This window comes from Sceloporus occidentalis, unplaced genomic scaffold (assembly GCF_023333645.1).
Source record: "Sceloporus occidentalis isolate IW3139 unplaced genomic scaffold, rSceOcc1.0.p SCAF_6, whole genome shotgun sequence".
NCBI classification, from domain to species: Eukaryota; Metazoa; Chordata; class Lepidosauria; order Squamata; family Phrynosomatidae; genus Sceloporus; species Sceloporus occidentalis.
Window position 1 is genome coordinate 56659887 of NW_028316986.1, and position 25914 is coordinate 56685800.

At 42.5% G+C, this 25914-nt stretch overlaps 1 protein-coding gene across 4 annotated transcripts in view; it reads right to left on the reverse strand.

Moving 5' to 3' along the window:
- Positions 1 to 25914, reverse strand: part of CRIM1 (cysteine rich transmembrane BMP regulator 1) — a 178338-nt gene that overhangs the window by 66157 nt on the left and 86267 nt on the right. For 3 of the 4 annotated variants that reach the window (XM_089529751.1, XM_089529750.1, XM_089529754.1), the window contains exons 3-4: positions 16312 to 16554; positions 12987 to 13107 (exon numbers count right to left, since the gene is read on the reverse strand). In XM_089529751.1, coding sequence (XP_089385877.1) covers positions 12987 to 13107; positions 16312 to 16554 — 364 coding nt within the window. The remainder of the gene's footprint in view (positions 1 to 12986; positions 13108 to 16311; positions 16555 to 25914) is intronic. The other variant, XM_089529752.1, reaches the window with a different exon arrangement.

The following is a 25914-nucleotide window of genomic DNA, read 5'->3' on the forward strand; positions in this document are numbered from 1 at the left end:
CACCTATGGCCCATATGCATAGCTAAAAAGGTGTGTCCTCCCCTGCCCCCAGCCTTGCATTGTCCTGTCCAGATGATGCAGGCCAGGACCAGCCAGTGTGGATGCTCATACAGTAGTCCCGGACTGAACCTTGCTCAATGGGGCCTTAATCTGGTCCAAAAAGGCTGGTTGTTTGCCACTGAGTTTCCAGGAAGCACCAGGGCTAGAGCCAGGCGACTGGATAGCTGGCTGAGTGCATCCTGTGACTGCCACCGCCACCATATGCATTTCAGAGGACCCCACTACAGCCTCTGATGTCAGAAGAGGGCACTTGGCCACATGGGTGTGTAGCCAGGTGCCCCCTTTCTGCCCTCAAGGCCTTCGGGACAGATGTGACAGCAGTGGCAGGTAAGCGGCATGTGGAAAAATTTAAATTTAAAATTCACAGTTTAAAAATCATCTGGATAAGCCTGCTAGAAGAGATTGGTCTTTAATGCTCTTTTAAATTCAGACAGCTGTCGAATCTTCTCCGGAAGTACATTCCACAATCTAGAGGCTGCTAAAGAAAAAAATCTGACCTGAGCAGGACTGTTAACAACAGTGTCTCTTTGAGGTCTATCACTCATACGTTTGCTGTGAGTTGAAGTCAACTTGACAGCACAAAACAACAACAAATTATATGACGTATGTATTAACTGTCTTTGGGCTTTGAGAATCTTAGTCTTCAAGGAAAATATAATTAAGTATACTGGCATACACAACAGTTGCAACAACACTTGATTCCTGAAAGAAATGTTCAAATCAAGCTGTCACTGGCATACTGCACCATTAAAGCAACTTCTTGCTCTTTTTTGCTAGAGCAGGACTAGAATATTCCATCCTTGACAAGTCTTTACACCACGTTTAGCAAAGAAGAAATTTGTTGAACAATAGCCTTCTGAATACATATATCCAAAGAGAGATGCTTTGCCCCATCTCTCTCTCTCTCTCTGTATAGGGGAGAGGGAAAGCGAGATAGAGCTTGCTGGGGTGATTACATATGGGAAACAACGAAGAAGCAAATGTGGTAACAAAAACAAGCAAGTACATACAAAAGAATGTAAAAAAACAGCAATACAAAGAAGAGGAAGCTTAAACTAAACACTTTTTAATTGGTATACTTTTTCAGAGACCTCTCAGGCTGGAGGCAAGAATAAATATACTTTTTGTACTATGAATTCTGAAGACATTTTCCTCAAAACAGCTTGTCTGCCCCAACCATGGGCTTGCCATCTGCGGATTTAAACATCTGCAGATGGCAAGCCCATTTCCCTTAATGGCCACGTGTGCACGCAGCTGTGGCAAAGTGTCTGCGTATGTGCAGCAATTGAAAACCACAAGATTTGAGGTCCCACGATTTTCTGCATCCCTGGGGGAGGGGGTCTGGAATGAAACCCCTGTGTATACTAAGGGCCAACTGTAATCACCCATGTATCATCATACAGCTATAATGATGTCAGTAATCTGAGCCCACTGAGTTCTATAACAATGGAAACTGAATCTAGTTCAGATCAGTGCTCTTTAAGGTATCTGATGTGGAGCGCTGGTGATCCTCCCCCCTGTGTGCCAAGGACTGATAAAATATTTGTATCTATTGGTCACAGTAGTTTCTTTCTTTCCTAGAAGTTCACCAGGGACTGATAGCAGATGGCTTGAGGACTGGCACCAGTCCATGCACCATGCCTTTAGGTAGCACTGGTTCAGACCATAGTTTACCAACTAGGGTAATGAAATTAAAGAAATGCATGTAAAAAAGATCAACTATTTCCCCAACCCTCTTTTGCAATACAGTGGACCCTTCCCATCCATGTGGGTTCAGTTCAGGGCAACTCCATGAATGGCAAAAAATTTGGATGATCATGTCCCATATTATTCAGTGCCATGAATGTGCACATGGATGTATCAACACATTATACACATGCCACCACTGAATAATATGGGGTGTGGTGATTCGCAAGTGGTCAAATCCATGGATGGCCAGCCCACTGATACAAAGGGCACACTGCATGTACCTTTTCTTTTCTAAATGCATAAAGTTTCAAATGATTGTTTTACAGATTGCAAAAGTCCACACAAACAGAATGCTTAGCATGCTAAAAGAGTTGCAAGATTCATGAAATATCTTTCCAGCAGGTAGTTCCACCCTTAGAATGGGATCATCCAGGAAGACTAATGTAAATAGCAATGGAGGCAAAAGAAAAGAAAAGGGATATAACATCAAGTGTAATGTTCTATTCTTTCTTTGAACTTACATGTAACGAACAGAATGTCAAAAACTGAACTGTAGAGTAGTATTTGTCACATTGAAAATACCAGAAATAGCCTAAATTACTAAATAGAAGATAAACTGTGGGACTTCACATGACAATGAAATAAATTGTCAAAAATAGGATATATTTTTGAATAACTGGGTTAGATGAATTACTGTATATACTCATGTATAAGTCTAGAAATTTAGGTTAAAAATTCACCCACAAAAACTGAGCTGACTTATCCATGAGTCAATGTAAGTACTGCTTTAACTCATATTGTAAAAAAACAAAACAAAACAAAACAAAAAACAAAAACAAAACCATCCCCTGGAAAAAGGTAAGAGTGTAATCTGTTTTGGAAGTACTGACCCCACTCTACTCTCTCATCCATCCAGCCTTTAGTATGAGCACAACAGTTATGCCTGCAGGATTTTTTTTTTTTTTTTTTTTGGCATTGTTTTCATCGCTTTGTTCATTACATCCTCCTAACTATTACTCTCGACTTATCTACAGGTCATATCAAAATCCATCATTTTGGTCCCAAAATGAGGTCAATTTATAGTAGAGTATATACAGCAAACTCTGTACACTTAATACCAAATTAACAGTTATGCTGTAAAATGAATTAAGATGATTATATAAGTGCACTACTATTGTGACTTTAGGTTTGAGCTCTAGCAATACATGTATATATTATGTAACTCTTTGTTTATCTTCAATTTATACCATTATGTGAAATATGGTCGCCGTCTATTTTTCTGCCCCCTTGGTGTACTGCCATTATTAATATAGATTGTGTATCCTTTATCCAAAATGCTTGTGACCAGAAGTGTTTTGCGTTTAGGATTTTGGGTTGTTGTTTTTTTTAATATTTGCATACACTTAAATCTGTATACAGGACATTTCAGAACTCTCCCATCTTGGAGATGGGAAACATGTTTAAACATGAAATTATCTTTAATGATATACCATGGATTTGTTTGTGCCACATGGCAGATAGTTCTGGTTAGAGGAGTTCTGGAGGTGACAAAATACAATTTATGGGATTTGACTGATTTGACTCCACCATCTTCATGGTTCTGATGGGAAAAGCATGGGGAAACATTCAAGATTATCTATTATGCACTCTTCACAATCTGCACAAACCTTGAGATTCCTTTTACCTATACAGCTTCATCTTACAATATCAAGTAAGAGAACTCTGAAATGTCCTAGGGGCTGATATGATTGATATATTACATAACTATACTGACTTAACAGAGATGGGCAAAAAACAGGATAGCAAGATCTATTTTAGCAAGATCTACTAATTTAGGTCTCTGAAATCTAACCAATTGGAATCTCATACAAAAAACATACAGTTAGAATACATTCTGAATACTGGAACTGGTTTACTAGACAAAAACAGAGCTTCCAAAGAAAGTCACTCCTTATTATATCAGAATCTTGTTAATTTCATTTGTATAATTATGGGATGAAGGGTCTCTTTTTTATTTCCAACAGCAGACAATAATGAATCACTGGTAAATTAGGTGGGGTACAGATGGCGGAAAAGGGGCGGTTTGCAGCTGCCCCTTTTCTTGTCGGGTTAGAGGCAGGGCAGCCTCACCGGCAGCCCCTGCGGCTCCAACCCAGTGCTTTTCCAGGCCACGGAAAAGCGGCAAAATGCCGCTTCCCCGTGGTCTGGAAAAGGGGTGTCCTTAGAGCTTTATGCCCCAGGAAACCCCAACAGCCACAGCCGTTTATGCCCCAGGACAACCCAACAGCTGCAGCCAAGTGGCCCCTTTCTCCCTGGTGCCATTCTTGCAGCCGTTTGGTGGCTGCGGGAATGAGACGCGTGCCAGAAGGAGCTCCATTTCAGAGCTGCCACAAGCGGCTTGGGGTGGCACAAACATGTCATATACATTTTTTCTCCCTGTGTACCTTTTTAGGTACATCTTGGACAACTAACTACTTACTTTCACCAGGTGTACCCACATATATTGATATATCTCCCATGCTGTAACAACAGGTGTATATGTAATATGATTTATCTACAATATGGTCTTCAACATATAGATAGATAGATAGATAGATAGATAGATAGATAGATAGATTACTGTTATTATTATTTGTCTTTCTAGCCTATTTCGACCACTGATGGAGACTCTTTGTGGAAACACGTTTGGTCCTATTTTATCAATTTACCACTTGTAATGGGCTTTCTATGTTATCCTTCCTATTTGTGTCTTTCGAGGTGTTGAAAACCTCAGTTGTATTTGTATTTTATATGTAAGACATCTCCAATATTTGATTTATTCATTGGGATTTATAGTTCTTAAGCCTAGTACATATTGGCTACACTGGCTCTTTTACTCATTTGCCTCAAAAGCTTTTGATTTTATCTTTGGGCTTTGCACACAGACCACAACATTTTTATCTGTTTGCAGGATTGAATATATTTCAACTATCGCTTTCATTTTTTTATCCAACTCTTCCAGTTTGTTTCCAATAAAACTATTGCTATTTTATGATCATTGTTCCTTTTTCCCCCTAGACTTTTTTGTTCTGCAACTCTTTGTTTGGGTTTAGGGTCACACCTCTGTGTCTTCATGGAAATTTGCTAACCTGTCCTGGAAGGGGTCACACTTCCCCTAAAGGGCAAAGTTCACAGTTTGGGAGTACTCCTGGGCCCATCTCTACAGTTATCATCTCAAGCAGATGAGATGGCCAGGAGTGCTTGGTACCAGCTTTGGCTGATACGCCAACTGTGCCCTTACCTGGACTGAAAGGACCTTGAAACAGTGGTGCATGCACTGGAAATCTCTCGACTAGATTTCTGCAGTGTGCTCTACATGGTGCTCCCTTTGTATCAAGTTCGGAAGCTTCAGCTTGTTCAAAATGCAGCAGCCAGACTGATCACTGGAACATCCAGATCAGATCATGTAACACCAGTTTTAAAAATCTCTACACAGGCTGCCAATCAGCTTCTGGGCGCAATACAATAATCATAATAATAATAATATGTTTTATTTATATACCGCTATTCCAAAGATCAAAGAGCCCTGGTCTTGAACTCGCAACCTTGTGGTTTTGAGTGAATGGCTGCAGTACAGGCATTTAACCACTGCGCCACCAGGGCTCCAAAGTGTTGGTCATCACCTTTAAAGCCCTACATGGCTTGGGCCTCGAGTTACTTGAGGGAACACCTCTCCCTACATAATCCACTCCACACTCTCAGAACATCCGGGAAGAATCTTTTAGAATACTCAAAGACTAGATTAATATCAACTTCCCATAGAACATTCACTGCCATGGCCTCCACGTTATGGAACAACTTACCAGAGGAGATCCGTCTTATCACCACTTTAGATGCCTTCAAGAAGGCACTAAAGACGGATCTCTTCAGGCGGGCATACCCACCCGACCTTCTGTAAAGAAATGGAAGAAATCCCACTTCTGATCGTAATATCACATTATAACTGATGTTTTTATTAGTATTGTTGATTCAAATTTTAACTGATTATTGTTGATAATATGTATTTTAGATACCATTGTATTATATGTGGTTTTATGGGTGTAATCCCTCCTCAATCCAGTGTGAGAGGTGGGAAAATAAAATAATACATCATCTGGTGAGAAGTTGTACATCTTTTTTCAGATTCAGACTAGCAGCTTTAATTTATGATATAATCTCAACCTAAAATGTTCTACATACAACATATAGTGTACATAATAATAATAATAATAATAATAATAATAATAATAATAACGTACACTATAAGTTGTACGTAGAACATTTTAGGTTGGGATTATATCATAAATTAAAGCTGCTAGTCTGAATCTGAAAAAAGATGTACAACCTCACCAGATGAAAAGTATTTCTTGGTATCAAAATATTCAAAGGTGTAGGGCCACCTCCTAGATACAAACTTTAAATCTAAACCAACATAAATCCTATTTTATAGTTTAAACTAATAAAAACGTAAGAGCTGTCAGCTAAAATTTCTCCTATTTTTATTTCACTCAAATAACAAAGATTGTAACTTGTTCCCGAGGAATTTAGTTTAAGACACATTTCAAAATTATACAAAAATGTCACTTTTTCCATTTCAGCCCCTTACACTTTCATATACAATGCCTTCCAGAAATATTAATTTCCCTTCCTTCCATATTTACTGTATTACAACCTGGAACTGAAAAATATTTAATTAGCAATGTCTACAGCCACTTGATGTAAACAATATATTCAACAATGTGAAGGAGCAAAATATTTTATTGTGTGGCAAGTTTTTGTGGTAAACAAAAACAAACTGACACTTGCTGGTTGCATAAGTATATTTGGAATAACAGTAAATACCTGGTAGATACATTACTGAGAGCAATTACTGCTGCAAGGCTTTGGGGGTAAGTCTCTGGGGTGCAAAGCTATGACATTACTAAGGCAATGAGCCCTATTGCCCCCCCCTCCCCGCTTTTGTGGCTAATACCATACGGTCTTTGATAAAGCTTTATTTCAGCATTGGTTTTATTCTCATCTCTCTTCCATAAAGCTCAACTTTGCCGAGCACACCTGGGTGACTGTCATTCTGTGGACAGTTTCTGCATCACAGGTGGTCTCTTAGTTGCTTATCATCATCTTCCATAATATCTTTTCTGACTGAGGCCTGAAACAGACGGGCCTAAAAAAGCTGTTTATGGCTGCGTTAAGGGCGTAGCATTTAGATGACCCAAGCCCTGAACGCAGAGGGAAACCACACTGGACCTGTGTCTTCCCCAAAGAAAACTGCTCCTTTTGCCAGCTGAGTTCAAAACTGCGGCAATGGCCTGGATTGGGCGTGTGTGGTTGCCGTGGTCCCAGACAGTGCTTTTCGGCCCATCTGTTTCGGGTCTGATACCTCCAGGTCACTGAGTATTTGTTGATGGCTTTTTCTTGGAACAGTGAGAGTTGAATCATAATTGTTCCATTTTGTAATAAGGGATCACAGAGTCAGCATGGTGAGGTGGCCTGGGAATTGGACAATGACTCTGGAAATTAGGGTTTGATTCCCTGCTCAGCCATGGAAACTCACTGGGTGACCTTGGGCAAATCACATGCTCTCAATAGGTTCATCATGGGGTCACCACAAGTTGGAAATGACTTGAAGTCACATAACAACACCAAATAATGAATTAATGGTGCTTTGGGGGAACAAGAATAATTTTTATTTTTTTACCAAAAAAAACCACCCCAATTTTGATTGATGCTTCCGCACACCTTTATTGCAGAATTGTTTCAATATCTCCTTTCTCTTCATGGTGCTTTCCAACAAACTGTGGGACCTTCCAGAAATAGTTATATTTAATCTGAGACCACATGACCCTGAAATTGAAACTGCACAGAGATGGACTCCATTCAACTATTTATGTGAATTCTGGAGGGCACAGGCTGCACAAAAGGTGTGTCAAAGTAAAGGGGGTAAGGACAGGTTGCTTACCTGTAACTGTAGTTCTTTGAGTTGTCATCTGCGAATCCACACAAATGGGTTATTCTGTGCCTGCGCAGCATTTCCGAATACTACTGGAATCGCTAGGGAAGACTTTTTGGCAGTAGTTCTGCCCACCCTCTATACAGGCAGGATGTCTTCCTGCCCTTTCTCAGTTCCAAAAGGTCCACCGAAAGAGCAGACAAGGAAGAGAGGACACGACAGAGGGGAGGATGGGCGGGATTTGCGTGAATTCGCAGATGACCACTCGAAGAACTAGTCACAGGTAAGCAAACTGTCCTCCTTCTTTGTGGTCTCTGCAAAGCACACAAATGGCTTAGACTGGCAAGCTTGTTCCTCTGTGGAGGAGGGAGTGCCCTGGCAATAAATAAATTATTAAACCAGAAAAACAGTGTGAGTGTCAGTTATTTGACAGGTGCGAACTAAGTTTAGTGCAGCTGTTCCCAACCTTTGTTGGGCCGCAACCCCCATTGGGGATGAAAGTCCCGCCCGTGGCCTCCCTGATAGGTTGGGAGGCCAGGAAGGGGCGGGATTTTCGGCTGCATACAAGCCCCAGCAGGTGTTGGTGGTCAGGTTCGGGGCTAGTGTTGGCAGAATGATGTCTTGGCTGAGATGAAAGGTGGACACGACCTTTGGTAGAAAGGAAATGTCTGGATGGAGGACAACCTTGTCCTTAAAAAAAATTTAAGTATGGTGAGTCCATACGGAGGGCACAAAGTTCACTGGTCCAGCGTGCTGATGGCTACTAAGAAGGCTATCTTCCAGGTGAGGAGCCTGAGGTCACAGGAAGCCAGAGGTTCAAAGGGTGAGGTAGTGTGTGTTGCCAAGATGAGCTGGAGGTCCCAAGCAAGGGATAGAGATCACTGCCAGCAGTCTCAGGTTGACAAGGCCCTTGAAGAATTTCTTCACGAGCAGGTCAGTGAAGAAGGATGTGCGGCCGGAGAATTGGTAGCGGGCACAGATGGCTGCAAGGTAGCATTTTAGGGACAAAATGGAAAGTCCAGATGCTGAGAGGTGATGGAGGAGGTTCAAAACAATGGAGACATTGTCTTCCAAAGAGGTGAGCCCGGTTGAGGACAGAAAAGTCAAAAATTTAGCCCACTTAAGGGCATAAGAGCGCTGTGTGGAAGACTTTTGAGAAGCCAGGATGATTTCTTGGACTGGTACCAAGAGCTGAGTCAAGGCTGGATCCTCCATGCCACGAGATGGAGAGTGTCCACGTTGGGGTGGTGAACATGACCCTCATGAAAGATCAGGAGGTAGGGATGGAGCGGCAGAGGCTGGAATTGGTTGCTGGAGAGATGAAGGAGGAGGGTGAGCTATGGCTGTCTCAGCCACCAAGGGGTGATCAGGATTGCGTCCAATCTGTCTGTGCATAGCTTTGCTACCACTCTGGTGATCAGAAGAAATGGGGGGAAGGCGTAGAACTTTTTGCCGGACCACTGGAAGAGGAAGGCATCCCCTCGGGACTGAGGTGAAAGGATTCTGGAACAGAAGTGGTCGCAATGAGTGCTGAGATGAGAGGCAAAAAGGTCAACGTCTGGTGTTCCCCACAGAGAGAAGAGGCGGAGGGCAACCTGAGGATTCAATTGCCACTCGTGACAAGAGTCTGGAGTCCTGCTCAGCTTGTCTGCAAGCTTGCAAGGTGATTCGTTTTCAGATGCACCAGTTCCAAATTTGAAGGATGAGGCCGAGAAGTGTAGTCAACCTGCTTGTTGATGTAATACATCACAGTCGTATTGTCCGTGAGGAGGAGGACGACCTGGTTCCGCAGGGAGGGTTCGAAGGCCTTCAATGCTTTCTGTATCGTCAAGATCACGAGAACGTTGATGTGGAGTTGGCGTTCCCTGGGAGACCATGTCCCGTGGACAAAGAGGTTGTGGAAATGGGCTCCCCAGACCGTGTTTGTGGTCAGTGAGGTCTGTGGTTGTGGCAGCACAAAGGGAATGCCCACCAAGACATTGTGTGGGTTGAGCCACCAGCAGACAGTGTGGGCAACAGGCCTTGGGCTATGTTCTTCATTTTGTTTTTGAAGTTGAGCTTCTCATCAGTCTCTTTATGAAACAGACACGTGGCGTTGAAGGGGAGCTCTTTGATGGCCTGTTTGGCTTCAAGTGTTAGGTCCGAAGACCTTAGCCAGGCATGGCATCGAAGGGCCATGGTGCCTGAGAATTGTTCAGGAAGTGCAGTCAGCTGAGTGTCGGGTCGCTGAGATCTGGTGCGAGGCCAGTGCATGAGCTTCTGCATGGATGGCCATGGCTGTCCGTCTCTTGTCCTCAGGGAGGTCTTCATGCAAGGGAAGAGCTTTCTCCCAAAGCTGCTGTTGGTAGGCAGCCATACATGCTGAGTAGTTCTGGATTTTGAGGTCCAGTACCACAGAAGCATAGGATTTCCATGCCATGGTGTCGAGCTTACGACCCTCTTTGTCATTAGGGGTCAAAGCTGTCTTTGGGGCTGAGCGAATCTGTGAGGCTTCCACAATTGCTGAGTTCGGGCGAGGGTGTTCAGAGAACCAAATCTCTTCCGAGGGTGTGATACGGTAGAGATTGTCAAGTTTTTGGGTGGAAGGTTGGGCCATGGACGAAGTAGCCCAAAAACTCTTTGCAATCCTGGACATCAATGGTAGGAATGCGATGGAGGTCGGAGTTGGGACCTTGTCCCGAACCCTCTCATCAATGGGATCAAGAGCTTGAGAGTCTGCATGGAGGACTTCAATGGTTAGGGCCTTGCCCATCCGGATCATTTGTTCCGAAAAGAAAAAAATGTCATCTGAAAGAGAGGGGGCCTCGAGAAAGGTGAGAGCCTGCAACTGTTGAGCTGGAACATAGTCGGAGACAGAGTGGTCTGCGGATTAAGCGGAAGCTGACCTGGTCCTGGTGCGGGCTGGGAGGGCCTGAGTGGTTATCGGTACCCGAGAATGTGGGGTGCACTTGCAGGGAGACCATAGAAGCACACTGTATAGGTCGGATTGGTTCCACTTGGGAAGTCGAGGGGAGGCGAGGCCGAAGTGGAATGGACGCAGCCAAAGACCTTGGAGGAGGCAAGAGAGATTGAACAGGTTGAAACAAAACAGCCTCCGCAGACTTCAGAAGGAGCAAGAGGCAAAAAATAAGTGCCTGTGGCTTGATCAAAAACAACATCCTGTCGGGGGGGGGGGGGGGTTCAGCAAGGACAGAAGATACATCATAGTCCTGTTCATCCTCGAAACAAACGACCTCTGAAGTCTGGGAGAGTCGGTCTGGTATCACCACCTGGGTGAAAGGAGAAGGTTCCTCTTCAATTTCCTTGTCTGGTAGGGTTCAGACAAGGAATGCAGAAAGGTGTCTGGTCAGGCCCGGGAGTCGGGACGAAGAGACAACTGAGGCTGAGGCGCTGGTTGGGCGCATGGTGCCGAGCCCAGTTCGGTGTCAGCGGGCCGGGCGGGTGTGTCAGTACAGGACTGGCAGTTAGAGTCGGAGTTCAGACAGGGATAGGATTTCTTTCTGGAGTGATGGGATGAGTCCTTGGACTCGTCCCGAGATTTGTGCTTTCTCTTTTCCGGTTTGGAGTCTGAGGACTTTTTCCTCTTTGGTGAGGATGGGTGGCCAGCCACATCCTGGTCCAAAGACCTCCGTTTGTCTGGGGTTGGTGACTCAGAAACTTCCGGAGAGGGGTTGCCTTCAGCAGCAGTAGCCTTGGCAGGGACCCTCGGTGGAGACAAAGGGGTAGTGCCTTCGGCAGCAGTAGCCTTGGCAGGGACCCCTGAGGCCAGAGATGGGAACTTGCCCTTGGCGGCCGCAGCCTTGGCAGAGGCTCTAGAGGTGCAGGGAGGCTTCAAGATTAGTGCGTAGAAGATGGATCTCAGGCACATCTCCCTATTCTTCCTGGCTTGTGGAGTGAAGGCCTGAGAGGGAGTTCACCAGGCAGGTCCAGCTCCATCAGGACTAGCCTGAAGGAAGGAGACTCCGCCCTCCATAACTGCCATCCGCCGGCCTGAGAGGGAATTCACCAGACAGGTCCAGCTTCATCAGGACTAGCCTGAAGGAAGGAGACTCCACCCTCCATAACTGCCATCCACTGGCCTGAGAGGGAGTTCACCGGGCAAGTCCAGCTGCATCAGGGCTAGCCTGGAAGAAGGAAAAGCCCTCCCTCCAATCCATCTGCCTTGGTCCAGGCCTCAGAGGGAGAGAAGAACCACTGGACCTCATCCCCTTTCCCTCCACCATTCCCTTCTCCTTTTGTTTCGTCTCTTTTAGATTGTAAGCCTGAGGGCAGGGAACTGTCTGATTAAAAATAATAATTGTAAGCCGCTCTGAGAGCCATTAGGGCTGAAGGGTGGGGTATAAATACCTAAATAAATAAATAAATAAAATAAGTGAGAGCAGGAAGCAGGGACATGGCCCTCATCCAGGCAGAGGAGGCACAAGGAGTGTCTGTTGAGTGCCGGGATGTTCGTCCCACATTCAGTGCACTTTTTAAAAGAGTGCGCAGACATCTTTAGACCAAAGCCAAGGGACAAAGAGAAAGAATTGTTGAGAAGTCTGAGTGTTACCATTAATCAGAGTCCAAAACCAAGTCCAAATCACAAGCCAAAGAGTTGTCAGAATCAAACAAAGTCAGAGCAAACACAGGAAACGAAAGCAAAAGCTACGGAAGGAGCAATTCTAAGCAAGGTTCCTAAGCTGCTCACGCGGCGGACAAAAGGAACCGAGAAAGGGTGGGAAGACATCCTGCCTATATAGAAGGTGGGTGGAGCTACCGCCAAAAAAATCTTCCCTAGCAATTCCAGTAGGATCCGGAAATGCTGCACAGGTGCAGAATAACCCATTTGTGTGCTTTGCAGAGACCACGAAGAAGAAACATTTATGCAACTAACAAGTCCCAGGTTTGTTTTTGTTTTGTTTCACTTAACTTTTGTGTTACAATAGAAATACATCTTCACAGTGTTGAGGTTCTTGCACATAAACTATCAACAGTACCAATTTATTTCAATTCCAGGTTTCAAAACAACAAAATATGGAAATGTCAAGTACGGTGGGTGGGTGATTTTTAAGGGACTTTTAACAACTTCCCACCATCTAGCAATTTGTTATTCTTCATCAAACTCAACTGAGAAAAGGCATTTATTTAGAATCAATTAGAAAAAAACATGCTCAAAAATCAATGTATTAGGTTTCTTTTACTCTTTTATGATAAAAAGCTTTAATTTCTAATTAGAATCCTTATATACAGTAAAGTTGATACCCTATTATCAAACATATATGTAACAAACCTTGTAGGAAGAGTACAACATCCATCAGCTGTCAGCCTGACTTGTGTCTCATAGCTATCCAAAGGGCAAACAACTTGTTGGACAGGAGGGCATTCCACTGTACTACAGTCTATGCTGAACACTGTTGGAAAAACAAATCAGAAAAACTATTAAGACTCAATTTGTTTTAGAAAGTATGACAATAAAGATCCCTATTGTGTGGCCTATTACTAGAATACAAAAACAACTTTATAGGTACAAAGGTCACCGAACAATAGCAGTAACATTTCAACATCAGTCTCTACTGCAAATATAGACAGCCACTGATGCCAAGTAAAAATATCAAAAGCTGAATTCTCAGAACTCTGTCACAGGGCCTGTTCTCACTCACATCCACAAATACATTAAACATAGTGGAACATAATGATGCCTGCTCCCAGGATATCTGGCTTCCATAGAAAGTCAAACACATGAATGCGAATTCTAATGCAAGCACCACAGAAATGTGCAATTTAAAAACTTTTGAGGATTAAGGATCATATTTTTCTGGTATACATGAATTAGAATTCTGATGGTTTCTGCATAGAGGCATAACCATGTGTACTACCAAGAGTCAGAGACCACAAAGGAATTGCCCTTAATACAGTATATCAGACTGTCCTACAGATGTTTTAGACTAAAGATGACATACTTCCTTACTAATGGTCATGCAAGATGGTCCTGATAACTGAAGACTAATATTTCTGAAGGGCTTGAGCTTGGGTGTCTCTATCATTTATTATAACAGCATGTGATGGAAAGACATGCCATAGTGGGGCAGGCTTTGGTTATATTACCCAGGACTCCTCAAACAAAACAGTGGTTGTACAAACGCAATTCTGGGGATAGGAATTGATGAACAATTTCCTCCCGTTCTAAACAATATTGCCTGTCAGAGGTGCACTGTTTGAAAGGCAGTAGTAGTATTCTGGTACAGTATACTGGCTGTTTTGTAGAAACCGTATTAGCATCATATAACCTACTAGCCCTTTCTCAGGCTGGCTATTTATCCAGCTCTCCCACCTACTAGCCAAAGCATTGCAACACAGCAAAGGGACCAGTTTTACTAATTCATTTTCAGTGGTTCATTATAATAGCTCCTTTCCTGAGAGAGAGAGAGAGAGAGAGAGAGAGAGTGTGTGTGTGTGAGAGATACTTGCCTACATCTTATATACTATTCTGAGAAATTCTGTATGTTCATCACGTGTGTCTTAAGAGTAAGGTTACCCCTGCCATATCTACATATGGGAACACTATCTATTCACTCTTTTTTTCAAAGAAAGACAGGAATAATAAAGGGATTTTCATTCACTGACATTTGTACTTAGCAGCATTCACCATATGTTAAAGGAGACTACTAGTAAAAAGAAGCTTGTTTTTTCATTCCTTTGTCCATATGAAAGGAGTGCTTCAGTCCACCCTAGATGAATTACATTACACACAGAAAATCTTAATGGTGGACAGTGAAAGCTGAGACCAGACAGACTAGGATCTACTGGTAGATCACTTGGTAGTGTGCAGTAGATAGACTAGAATTTTTTTTGGTCACAAAAATTAGGCTGGTGAAATGAAGACAGCTTGGGATAACCAAGAGTAGGTATCTCTGAAAGAACTATGAGTTCACACCAGTTTTGGTACACAAAATAAATTTAAAGCCTCCAAATATATTCAATCAATAATTCTTTCCCCACTTCATCACAATGACTGGGTTCCAGTAGTAAGCTTCATGAAATGGAGTTGCTGGTATTGATGACTGAATCTTTGTGAAAACGTAAGACCCATTTTTGAAGTTCAGAGACCAGAAAGAACTTGAAATTATAGTAAAAGACCTTGAGGTCTGCTCACTCCTGGACTAAAGAAGAAGGGAGGGTCAAATAGAGCAAAAGGGACACAAAATATAGTGGTTGCAATGTATAGAAGTTGTTCTTAAGCCCCGCCATAAGGTGCATCCACACATACATTCAGTACAAATACATAAATGAATGTGAGACTCTGTCCAGATGATTGCTGTAATTTCAAACACATGTACTAGGTACTTATTTTGCAGTCAGCACAGTCAGCAAGCAGAATCCCTGAGCAGAACTGGCTTCAAAAAGTAGCCAATTTAATTGCTATTGAATGGAAAGCTGCTGGATGGTTTATTCTGGCTAGTTCTTGGTAGCCCTCAGAACAAGTTCAATTTCAAAGTATTCCTCTCTATGGAATTCTTCCCCCCATTCATTGGTAGTTGAAGGGGAGCTTTGTCCCTCCTCTTCTGTCCCTCAGCTCTCTGCACCACAAAAAAATGGATCTGAAGGGGTGCACTGGGTGTTATAATGAGGTGAGAACACCATGACTGGTGAGAACACCACTTTAAATCTTGTTGAGAGTTGCCATGAGTCCTAGTTTTGAGTGAAAGATATAAATTAAATCAACTCATCCAGCTTCATTAACCAACCAATACTTTATCTTAGACTCTGGCTAAAGTGAAAGTAACTGGTACTGTTCGCTAAAACTACTAAGATCATTCTATACCCCAGTCATTTAAAGCTTTCATCACGGAATGTGTTTACCTGATGGTTTTATCAATATCTGTGAAAACCAAGTACCAATGGAATGAAAGATCGCATGACTGGATTATCAAATTAATTGTGACAACTGGCTGTGTGAACAGTAAGAGTTGTGAGAGCCTGTAAGAGCTTTGTAGTAGGTATACCTGGAGGTCACCAGCATACTTGCACTGGATGTTCAGCCTCTAGTGAAAGGGCAGAAAGCATTTCTGCAATCTTTGCAGGATTTCCATGAAAGTTGAAACACTGTTGGGTGAGTGGAAAACTTTCAGTTTTACTAAAAGTCCAAATGCTCTATCCATTGCTTTTTTTAATGTTAAAAGATAAACTGTCACATTCAAAGCCATGTCTGAGTTTTTAAAACAGCCACAACAACCATTACTAAGTGCAGTGACTTCGATCTTTTTTTTTTAAATTAAAAATGAAAAGCTGGAAAGACCACCTTGCCATATCACAAAATTGTGCATCCACATACTACCTCGATTTTTGATGTCCGACCTGAATAATGAGAAATGTGACAGTTGAACCAAATCTACTTAGTATCACTTGCTTCACTTTTCTGTTTATGTTATACATTATTCCTGTTATCTAAATAGCTATGCAATAGGGAACAGTTCAGCTATATCTTTTTCTCTGACAATGCTAAACTGATCAAAACCAAGAAACATATAGAGTCCATCTTTGACTGTCACCTCTAGAGTACATATGTATATGTATGTGTGTGTATGTGTTTCATAAGTGAAGGGGTTACACATTACCTGGTTTACATTCATAGAAGTCACAGCATTCCCCTGGTTTGCCTGATGCTTTAGAAACCAATATATTCAAATATCCTGGTTGGCAAACTTTCCTCAAACACCCGGCAGGGTTACACACGCAGCGGCTAGGTAGAGGGCAGCATTCACCAGGTGGAGCATACCCTTCAATCAAAACAGAATCTTCTGGACAGCGAGGAGAAAACTGTACTTCACAACGGGCCTTGGAGCAGTCAGGCTTTTCTTCTGAAAACAAGACAGTGTATGGATGTCAGTAATACGCTGTCCTGATAGGTGAAGCTTCATAGTTTGGCCATACCTGCCATTTAAAAAAGGTACCACTAGAAAACAGTATTTACTAACCCATGATACTTCCCCTAAGGGGGTGTCAGCTGTGTCAATTATAGGTTTGCCAGAGTGAAAACTAGAGATGTCTCCTGTACCTTTAATGTTTGCATGAAAGAGGGAATTTCAGTAGGAGTTGCTTGTTACCTGGTTGCATGAAAAACAACATCTGCTGACATTCTCTCTTCTATGCAAACATTAAAGGCACAGGAGCCCTCTTCAGTTTTCACTCTGTCAATCCTAGATGATTATCATCTGCCTTGACAGATAACAGAAAAACGAGGAAAGAATCCGATTACTCTACAAAAATAAATTTATCATAACAAGTGTATCCTTTGGCGACATAAAGCATTTGTTACACTCATGGGATTTTTAATAGGTTTTAAAAACATTCAAAACATATATCACACATTTCATATTGAATTGCAGGGGTAGCAGTTTCATAGGAGGAGAGAAGGGTATAATCCTGATAGCAGAGATACAGTTCCAAAATACCACTCACATCAACCACTGAAAAACAAGTGTGTGCACTTTCTAACATGTTCAAGCTGTACAACTTGAAATGTAACATAAATCCTGAACGACAAATATAAAAAACAATCCACAAGTAATTAACACTTTTTGTAACATGGTAACAAATTGTATCCCTTAGATTGGTAAAGAGAGAAAACAAATTTGTTAGCTTACAATTTATGGGGAAAGATAAGTAAATTAAAGCTTTTAGGGAACAAAAACCCAAGCATGTGTACGTTAAGGCTATCTTTAAGGTATGACTACTTCAAAGCCTCAGTTAAAAGCTAAGAAAAAAAAACGGTCTTAATCTCATGCTGAAGTGCTAGTAAAGTAGGTTCCAACCAAATCAGGAAGATTATCCTATCATGAAAAATCCCCATCTACATTTGCCATATGCCTTGATGATTCTCATAGTCTGAGCAGCACCCCTGACACAGAAAGTAGGCAGAATAACTTAAAGACACCAAATCCTGTCTGATCTTGCAAGTTAAGGAGGACCAGCCCTGGTTAGTACTTGGATGGAAGACCACCAATTAAAACCAGGTGTGTAGATTATGGTCCAAAACACATTGCAGAAATAATCTAGTTTGAGACCACTTTAACTGCCCTGGCTTAGTGCTAGGCAATCCCGGGCATTGTAGTTTATTGGGCCACCAGAGCTCTCTGACAGAGAAGGCTAAACATCTCACAAAACTACAGTTTCCAGGACCCCCTAGCTATTTCCTTCGACTTTACTGACACTGTATTACTACTATGAATATGTGTATGACTGTATAGGGGCCAACTGAATAGTGGTCAAAATATCAAGATGGCAACACAGATGACCTAACTGAGAAGGATAGCTAATACCCAGAAGAAAGAATCAAGATGAGTTTAGCACATTGGAGAATTGGGCCAAAACAGACAAAATGAATTTCACTAGGGACAGGGATAGATGTAAAGGTTTACATTTAGGCAGTAAAAATCAGATGTAGATGTGCAAACACAGGATGATACCTGCCTTGACAACAGTATGGTTGAAAAGGATCTAGGGATCTTATATATCAAATGGTCCCTGGGACCTCTTCCAAATCTACAGTTCTATGATTCTATGAACACCCTTCTTTCCTTCCAGTAGTTCTGGAATCAATCTTCAGTTATATGATTCTGTACCTGAAATCTGAAATGGTAAACTTAATGTACTATATACAGCTTCTCGTATAGTTTCTTCACTTATGAATGAACTACTTATGAGATTCAGCTGAGGAGCTGAATCCTTTTTGTACAATAGCTTTGACAGTTGTATATGGTTTCTGCAAGTATCTGTATTCTGAAACAATATTGTTCGCCAAACTTCACATATTACAGCATAACCAAGTACCCATGGTAAAATGTCTTTTCAGGAGCATACTGACAGTCAAGTTCAGTTCATAATATACTCATAAAACAGTTTAATAAGGTATAATGGCAGGCATCAACTCAATTATTACTCTATGAATGCAACATAAATCAGGAATCAAGCAATAATTTGAGAATTACATTATCCTATAAAGAATTTTCTGTAAATTTGCCACCACAGGTGCTATTAGAACAGTATATCTTGATCAATAGCAATGAAACACCAGTTTTAACTCAGGACAACAGCTGACTGTTATCATGATTTTCATTACAGTAAAAAAAAACTTATTTAAAAATTAGTATTTCTATACAAATGCTTTTCTTACTCCCCATACAAAACATGTTGCTCTTTATTTCAGAAGTTGTGATTTATTTATTTGATTTATATCCTGCTTTTCGCCAAATATTAGACTACAATTCCCTGCAACTCTAGCCTACAGCCTACCATTTCAGATTTCAGGTGTGCAATCATATAACTGAACACTGGTTCCAGAACTACTGGAAGGAATCTGGAAGCTACAGAATTACCATCCTTACTCTCTTTAAAAAGTCTTTAGGATAAGAATGCTGGTTCTTAATCAGCAATGCATATGTTTTGAAAATGCATGACTGGCATTCTAAAAAGCCAGCTGAATGGCATATTTGTCAGTAAGTGATCAAACAGTTGGCCATACTACATTATATCAGATAATGCCAGTCTCTCCTCCTCCCCCCTTTATTTCAAGACTCTTCAAGCATTGCTCTGTTTTTAGTTCTTCCTATGCCAGCTCAGGTTTACTTCCCTCTTGCCTTTTCATTAGCCTAATTTCCTGTTAGGAGTCCACAAATACTCATGTATTTTGCACCTTTTCACTGGCTTAATCAAGGTATCACTGCAATGTGTTTTTTTTTTTAGTTTGCTGTATTTTGCTTCCTAGCCAACAAGCTAATGAGGGGCTCATTCCCACTTACATTTAAACTGGTTTCCGATTCGCCTTCACTCCATGTTGGTAAATCAATTTCAAAAGGTCTGTTGTTCCCACTATGAAAGCGAATATTTTCATTATCCCCTTGTAATTCCTTTTTTTTTTTTTTGGGGGGGGGGGCACAACTGTCGTCCCCACTACTAGTTTGTGCTGCTTCAAAATGTATGTCAATCATCTGTGCATCATCAGTGGCGTAAGCGGTAGCCCGGCTTAGGAACTCTCTCTCTCTCTCTCTCTAATAGATAGATAGATAGATAGATAGATAGATAGATAGATAGATAGAAGATGCAATTCATTGGTTTTGCAGCTGCTAGGCAAGTAGTTCCAAAACCAATGAATCACATCTTCTATCAATTTTTTTAAATAGTGAGAATGACAAACCTTTTGGAATCGTTTTACCAACACGGAGTGAAGGCAAATCAGAAACTGGTTTTGTATTTGCCTCGCTTTATCGCAACAGAAATTGACCAAAGTACGATTGGAACCAGTTTCAAATGGGAATGATGGTCATATAAACTGATCAGCAATTCACTATAAATCATAGTGGGAACAAGCCCCTGGATTCAAACATCAGAACTAGTTATTTAACTAACCCCATGTCAGTCTCCCTATGAAGTGTTGTCACTAAACTACAATTTAAATTTATTCTAACTACAATGCCAAATTGATGTTACAATAGGGTGGTCATTGGAAAACATGTATTTGTGGCCAATATAGTAAATAATATAGGGATCTGAGAGAGAATTTTGAATCTCTTGCTGAGTCATGGAAGTAGGAATGCTCTTGCAAAATCAGTTCAATTTTTCTTGATGCACATTAATAAAGTAGCTCTTTTTGCTTGGCAGCAAATAATTAGAAAGAAATTAGAAATTGGAAAAATAAAACTACACAAACGAGAAGAAGAAAACAAGACAAAAACACTGTCTTTGAGATTCCAAGCACTAATTTGCACTTGTTGCTGATAATTCTGTAACATCATTTCTTGCATTTTGTATACTTTTAGGCGGGATACAGACGGGCAAAAAGGGGTGTATTCATGACGTCATGAAGGTAGAGCCTTCAGACGGGCCTTACCTGAATGCCGCCATGAACACGCCCCCCGCACGCCCCAAGCGGGAAGAGGCGGCATTAAAAAGGTGCTGCTTTTCTCCGCTTCTTTTCTGTTTGATGTGCAGCTGCGCAGCTCCGTCTGTAAGCTGCTGCACCGGTACGCCAGAATTGCTACGCCGCTAATTTAAGTTGCCCATTTAAAAGCTCCGTGTCTGCTGCGTCGCATAATGAGTCGGGGTCTTGGAACATGCGCAGTTTGCAGTCAGGCTTTAATTGCAGCGTCAGCTGCCATGCAGGTGTGGAAGCTGCAGCACAGCTGCAGCGCATTTTAAGACTTGTAACCCTAACCCTAACCCTAACCCTAACCCTAGAGCAACATGTACGCATGCGCTGCTTGGAAAGTTTGGACTTTAAAGTGAGCCCCTACACACATTCCTGTGCCATTTTCACCTAACAATAAAAACCCCTAAAACTGTAAATATTTACATATGTACAAGGGAGGTGATGGGGGATGGCAGGGGGGCAGCGGTGGCAGCGGCGACAGCTGTGGCTGTGCATTGCAGATTCAGCAGGAGCGCGGGGACCAAAGGAGAGGAGGCATCCATGATGCTGGTGACACTGGCAAAGTGCAAGCGGGCAAGGATGCCAACACCAGCTGATCACCAGCTGGCAGGAGACCACCATTGTTCTTGGGCAGAGCGGGGAAAAAAGTTTTAAAGGGGCTTGGGCACAATAAATGTGCCCATAGGCTTTCTGCCGCCGCTGCTTAGCGCTGCAGCTGCGCAGCTGCGCATCCGCCAGCCGGCAAAGGAAAAAAAAAAGCCCCGTTTTTGGCCGCCCGTGAGGAAGCTGCCTCTCTCTTTGCAGTGTCCTCCGAGGTGGCGGTTTGGAAACTGCGGGTCAGAAACGGCCCCAGGTGAGGCGTCTTCACTGCCCCCCATGTGGAAGCCCCATCTCCTGAGCCACGCCCCCGGGGTGGGCGGTCTGGAGGCTCCGTATTCAACAGAATACACCTCCAAGACGTCTTCCCCTGCCCGTTTGTATCCCGCCTTAATGTATTTGTCATGGCCTTCAGCTATCACAATAACTAAACGAATTGAATTTATGTGTGTTCTGTATTTAGATATGTAAACTGCCTTGGGTGAGAAATAAAGAAAGGCAAGATAAAATGAATGTTAACAATTCATATGTATTGCCCCAGCTATTTGCTTGATTCTAATCCTATGTAAGGTTTTTTTATTGTCAGGTTTGTAATTGTTAACTCAGGCACTGGAAACTAAGTTTTTTTGGGGGGAGGAGGGTAGCTTCCATGCCCAGGTCCTCCTGTAGGCCATATTCAGCTACAATGGAAGTAATGTCACAACACCTCCCGTTGCTATCTTCAACCAAAAAAACTACACAGCAAGTAGACAAGCTAAACCACTGTATTTATGGGCAGGATTAGGGGAACTGGGCCCATTTTGGAGTGATGAACTGAAAACATTATATTTGAGAGCTTTGGGGACTGCACTCTGCTCATCTTTTTGTCTCTTTAAATCCTTACAGATTTAAAGCATGCTCAGTAGATTATTTTCATTTTTTCACCAAAGGTTTTCTCCCCTATTACAGCCTATATCTCTTATCACAGTGAGAAAGTTAAGATTTGTCTGTAACTCATTTTTGCTTCTTAAGTCTAAATTTTGTGGCATTAAATAACCTCCATACTCATAGATACAAACTGACCCTATGTCTTCTCCATTGCCACTTTCACTGCTCCTTTCAGTTTATTTTAAATTTTCCTTTTAAAAAAAACCCTTCAAAATATCAAAGATGGTTATTTTTGACTTTCTGTAATTCTTCTACATGGATACTCATCTCTATCACAATAAACAATTGAAGGCCCTAGCCCTCCCTTCAGCCACCATCTTGAAGGAGAGAGAGAGAGGCAGGCGAGGTCCAACTGCCTTGCCTCGAAGAAGACTAGCCCTCCCTTCAGCCACCATCTTGAAGGGGAGAGAGGCAGGCTAGCTCCAACTGTCTGCCTGGAAGAAGCAGAGTCCTCCCTCCAGTTAGGGTTGCCATATCCCGCCTGGGGGCGAGACTTTCCCGGTTTGGGGCGGGGCCACACAATCCCGCCCCAGTTTGGCCCCGCCCCCGGGACTCCCCCCCCAGCAAGGCCCTGGAGGCAGCTCCACCCCTCCCCATGGCTGTGTGCCACCTTCCCCGCCTCCCTGCCTGGGATCGCCTAGACAGCAGGTCTTCAGGAGACCTGCCACTCAGAGGTATTGTCAGCCCACTTGGTATATATGTCTTGCAAGAGGCCTTACTTTCCAGGTTACAGTGAGGAAAAAAAAGGCCATAAATCGTTCCTGTTTCACTGGGAGTCTAAATGCCTCATCTTTTAAATGTATACTGCGTCAGTATTCTTGTAATTCTTTATCACAGGATCGTTTCTGAGGCCCTAAACACCTTTACTTGTAATATGCAAATTTCTCCCGAAGCTGACCAATGGGAAAGAAGCAATCAGCCCTCCATTTGGGTTGGTTTTCAATGGCTTGGTGAAGGAAGAGATTTTGCCATGTAAATAGGAAGGGCTTTGGGGTAGCAGAAGGCTGCAGAAATAGTTTGACCCCCCCCCTTAAACATCCATGGCTCAGTGCTATGGGATTCTGGGAATTGTAGTTTCTTGTGGCACCAAAGCTCTTTTGACAAAAGGAAGCTGAATGGTCCACAGAGGAGGTGTTGCCTGGGGGCAGAGCCTCTTGCCAGCAGTCTGCAGTGGAAGAGAGGAGGCTGATGGTCCTGGCCACTTCCTTTGGCTCCCTCCCTCCTCCTTCTCCTCTCAGAGTAGTCACAGCCAAGATGAGCTTCTCATTCACTCTCCCTGGCTCCCCCCCCCCCTCTGCACTTTGAGACCCCTTTAACTGCCAAAGCTCAATGCTCTGGAATTCTGGTGTCTGTGAGGCATTTGGCCTTCTCTGTCAGAGAGCTCTGGTGCCACAATAGACTACAATTCCCAGGATTCCCCAGTACTAAGCAGTCTCAAACTGGACCATTTCCTCAGTGTGGATGCACCTGGGGAGGCATTCTGGACGCTGCAGTTCAACTACGTTTGGAGGGTTATGGGTCTCCCTGTCAGAGATAGCTCTGGGGCCACAGTGTACTACAATTCCCAGGATTCCCCAGCACTAACCCAGGACAGTTAAGTCACTCTCAAAGTGGATTATTTCCTCAGTGTGGAACTTTGGACATTTCAGTCCAGCTATGTTTTATTTCTGCAGTGTATTTTGGACCAGAGACAAGGTGACCAGGCATCCTCCTCCTTTTCCAGGACATGTCCTCTTCTGTCAAATTTCAAAATGTCCTCCATTTGGATCATGGCTAAGAAGCATGGATTTATAATTACATGGGTGTTTTTAGCTTTTATCTTTGGCCATGTCCTACGTTTTTTTTGCTTGGGTGCCCTACATTTTGGGGTGAGGGCATTGGTCACCTTGGTCAGAGAGCTTTCCAGGGGTTAACTGCCATTCTGCTGTGGTGCTGGAACAGACCACCATTCCCAGAATTCCATAGCATTCAGCCAAGACAGTTAAAGTGGTCTGAAACCAGATTATTTCTCCAGTGTAGATGCAGCCCAAGCCTTTTGCCTTTCTTATGCCTGAGATTTCAAAGCCCAGCCCTGGCACCACAACAAACTACAGATCCCAGGATTCCATAGTATGGAGTGATGAGAGTGAAAGCAGTGTGGCAGCAGCCTAAGTGTGCTTAATGCAGTTCTTAACATCGTGCACCTCTTGCCTACAGAGTCTCACAAGACTTTTTTGTTTAACAACTTGTACCCATTAACTCCATTTCATGTCTTCTTTATTTAGTGGGGAGGAATACAGACAAAACAAGTCAAAATGAAGAAAAACCAAAGTCCCTTGACCAAAGGGTTTGGTTGTGGAATAAGCCTCTGAAATATGCAAGAGGCAATGTTAAAATAAAGCAATGATCAATGCCCAAATGTGCTGTTTGAAATGGGGAGAGGGGGGTGGCCAGAAAAGGAAGTACATTTCCGTGATCTGTCTACGAATAATGTCAAAATGTCCTCCATTTTGATCATGCCTAAGAAACATGCATTTCTATGAACATTTCTAAAAAAGCCTCAATTTTTTCACGTCTCCTCCATTTTAAAAAATGTGTCCTACATTTGAAAATGTTGTCCTGCATTTGTCCTACATTTGTCCCGGTTTGGAGGTCCTGACTTATGGCAACCCTACCTCCAGTACATCTGCCTTGGTCCAGGCCTCAGAGGGAGAGAAGAATGCTGGACCTGATCCCCTCCCACCCTCATCATTCTGTTCTCCTTTTGTGTCGTGTCTTTTAGATTGTAAGCCTGCAGGCAGGGAACTTTCTGGTTAAAAAATAATAAATGTAAGCCACCCTGAGAGCCATTAGGGCTGAAGGGCGGGATATAAATACCTAAATAAATAAAAATAAATAAGGCAACTGTGCCACATCATTATTTGAAACTGTTTAATAGCTTGCTTCTTATCCCAGACAACCACCACTTAAGGGGGATTTGTCTAAGTTCTCTTTTTATTACTTCTGTGTAAAAGCACCTTAAGCAATGATAAAAGAATTATTCAGAGGCTCAGAAACTCAAAATGTTGGGAGATAAAGACGTCTAAATTGTAGTGGGGAGAGACTGCAGAAATAAAAATACAACATACATTTTAAAATGCTCATAATAACCCAACTTTTCTCAACCTAGTGTCCATGTGTGCCTACTGTCATATCTGGTAGCCCAGCATCTATTCCTTTCAATTTCAGATGTGTGGGAGATTAAAAATTAATATAAAAACTGCCAGAGAACAGTTCTGAAATATTTTGGTGCAGTACTACAAAACAAAGATGTTTCTGCATGATCCCTGCAGAATTTTACCTCCCACAGTTCAACACATCACTGGCAACATGAATATATTATTTAAAAAGAGATCCCATCAGTATGCAGATAATCCCACCCTCTACAGATTTCAAGGTGATATTTTCAGGGTTCCTTACACAAGGTTACAATGTGGATGAGAAGTGAATTTGAAAAATACACCAGAAAAAGGAAACAGTAAAAGCAGCAACAGCGTTAAACAAAACCCTTTGAGTTTCTGAGGAGAAAGACATGTAGCAGTAGCCAGAAGCATTTTATAAATACTATATGCTCAAAAAGAAACTCAAAGTACTAGAAAGGAAAACTGAAGTGACAGTTAATGTACATTCCCTATGAAGAAAGGCCATGTATTTGAGGATTTTTAGTTTTGGGGGGAAGGAGACAAGACTGAAAAGGAATAAGGAATTATTAATTAGTAAAGAACGTGGAAAGAACGGTTATTCTTTCCCA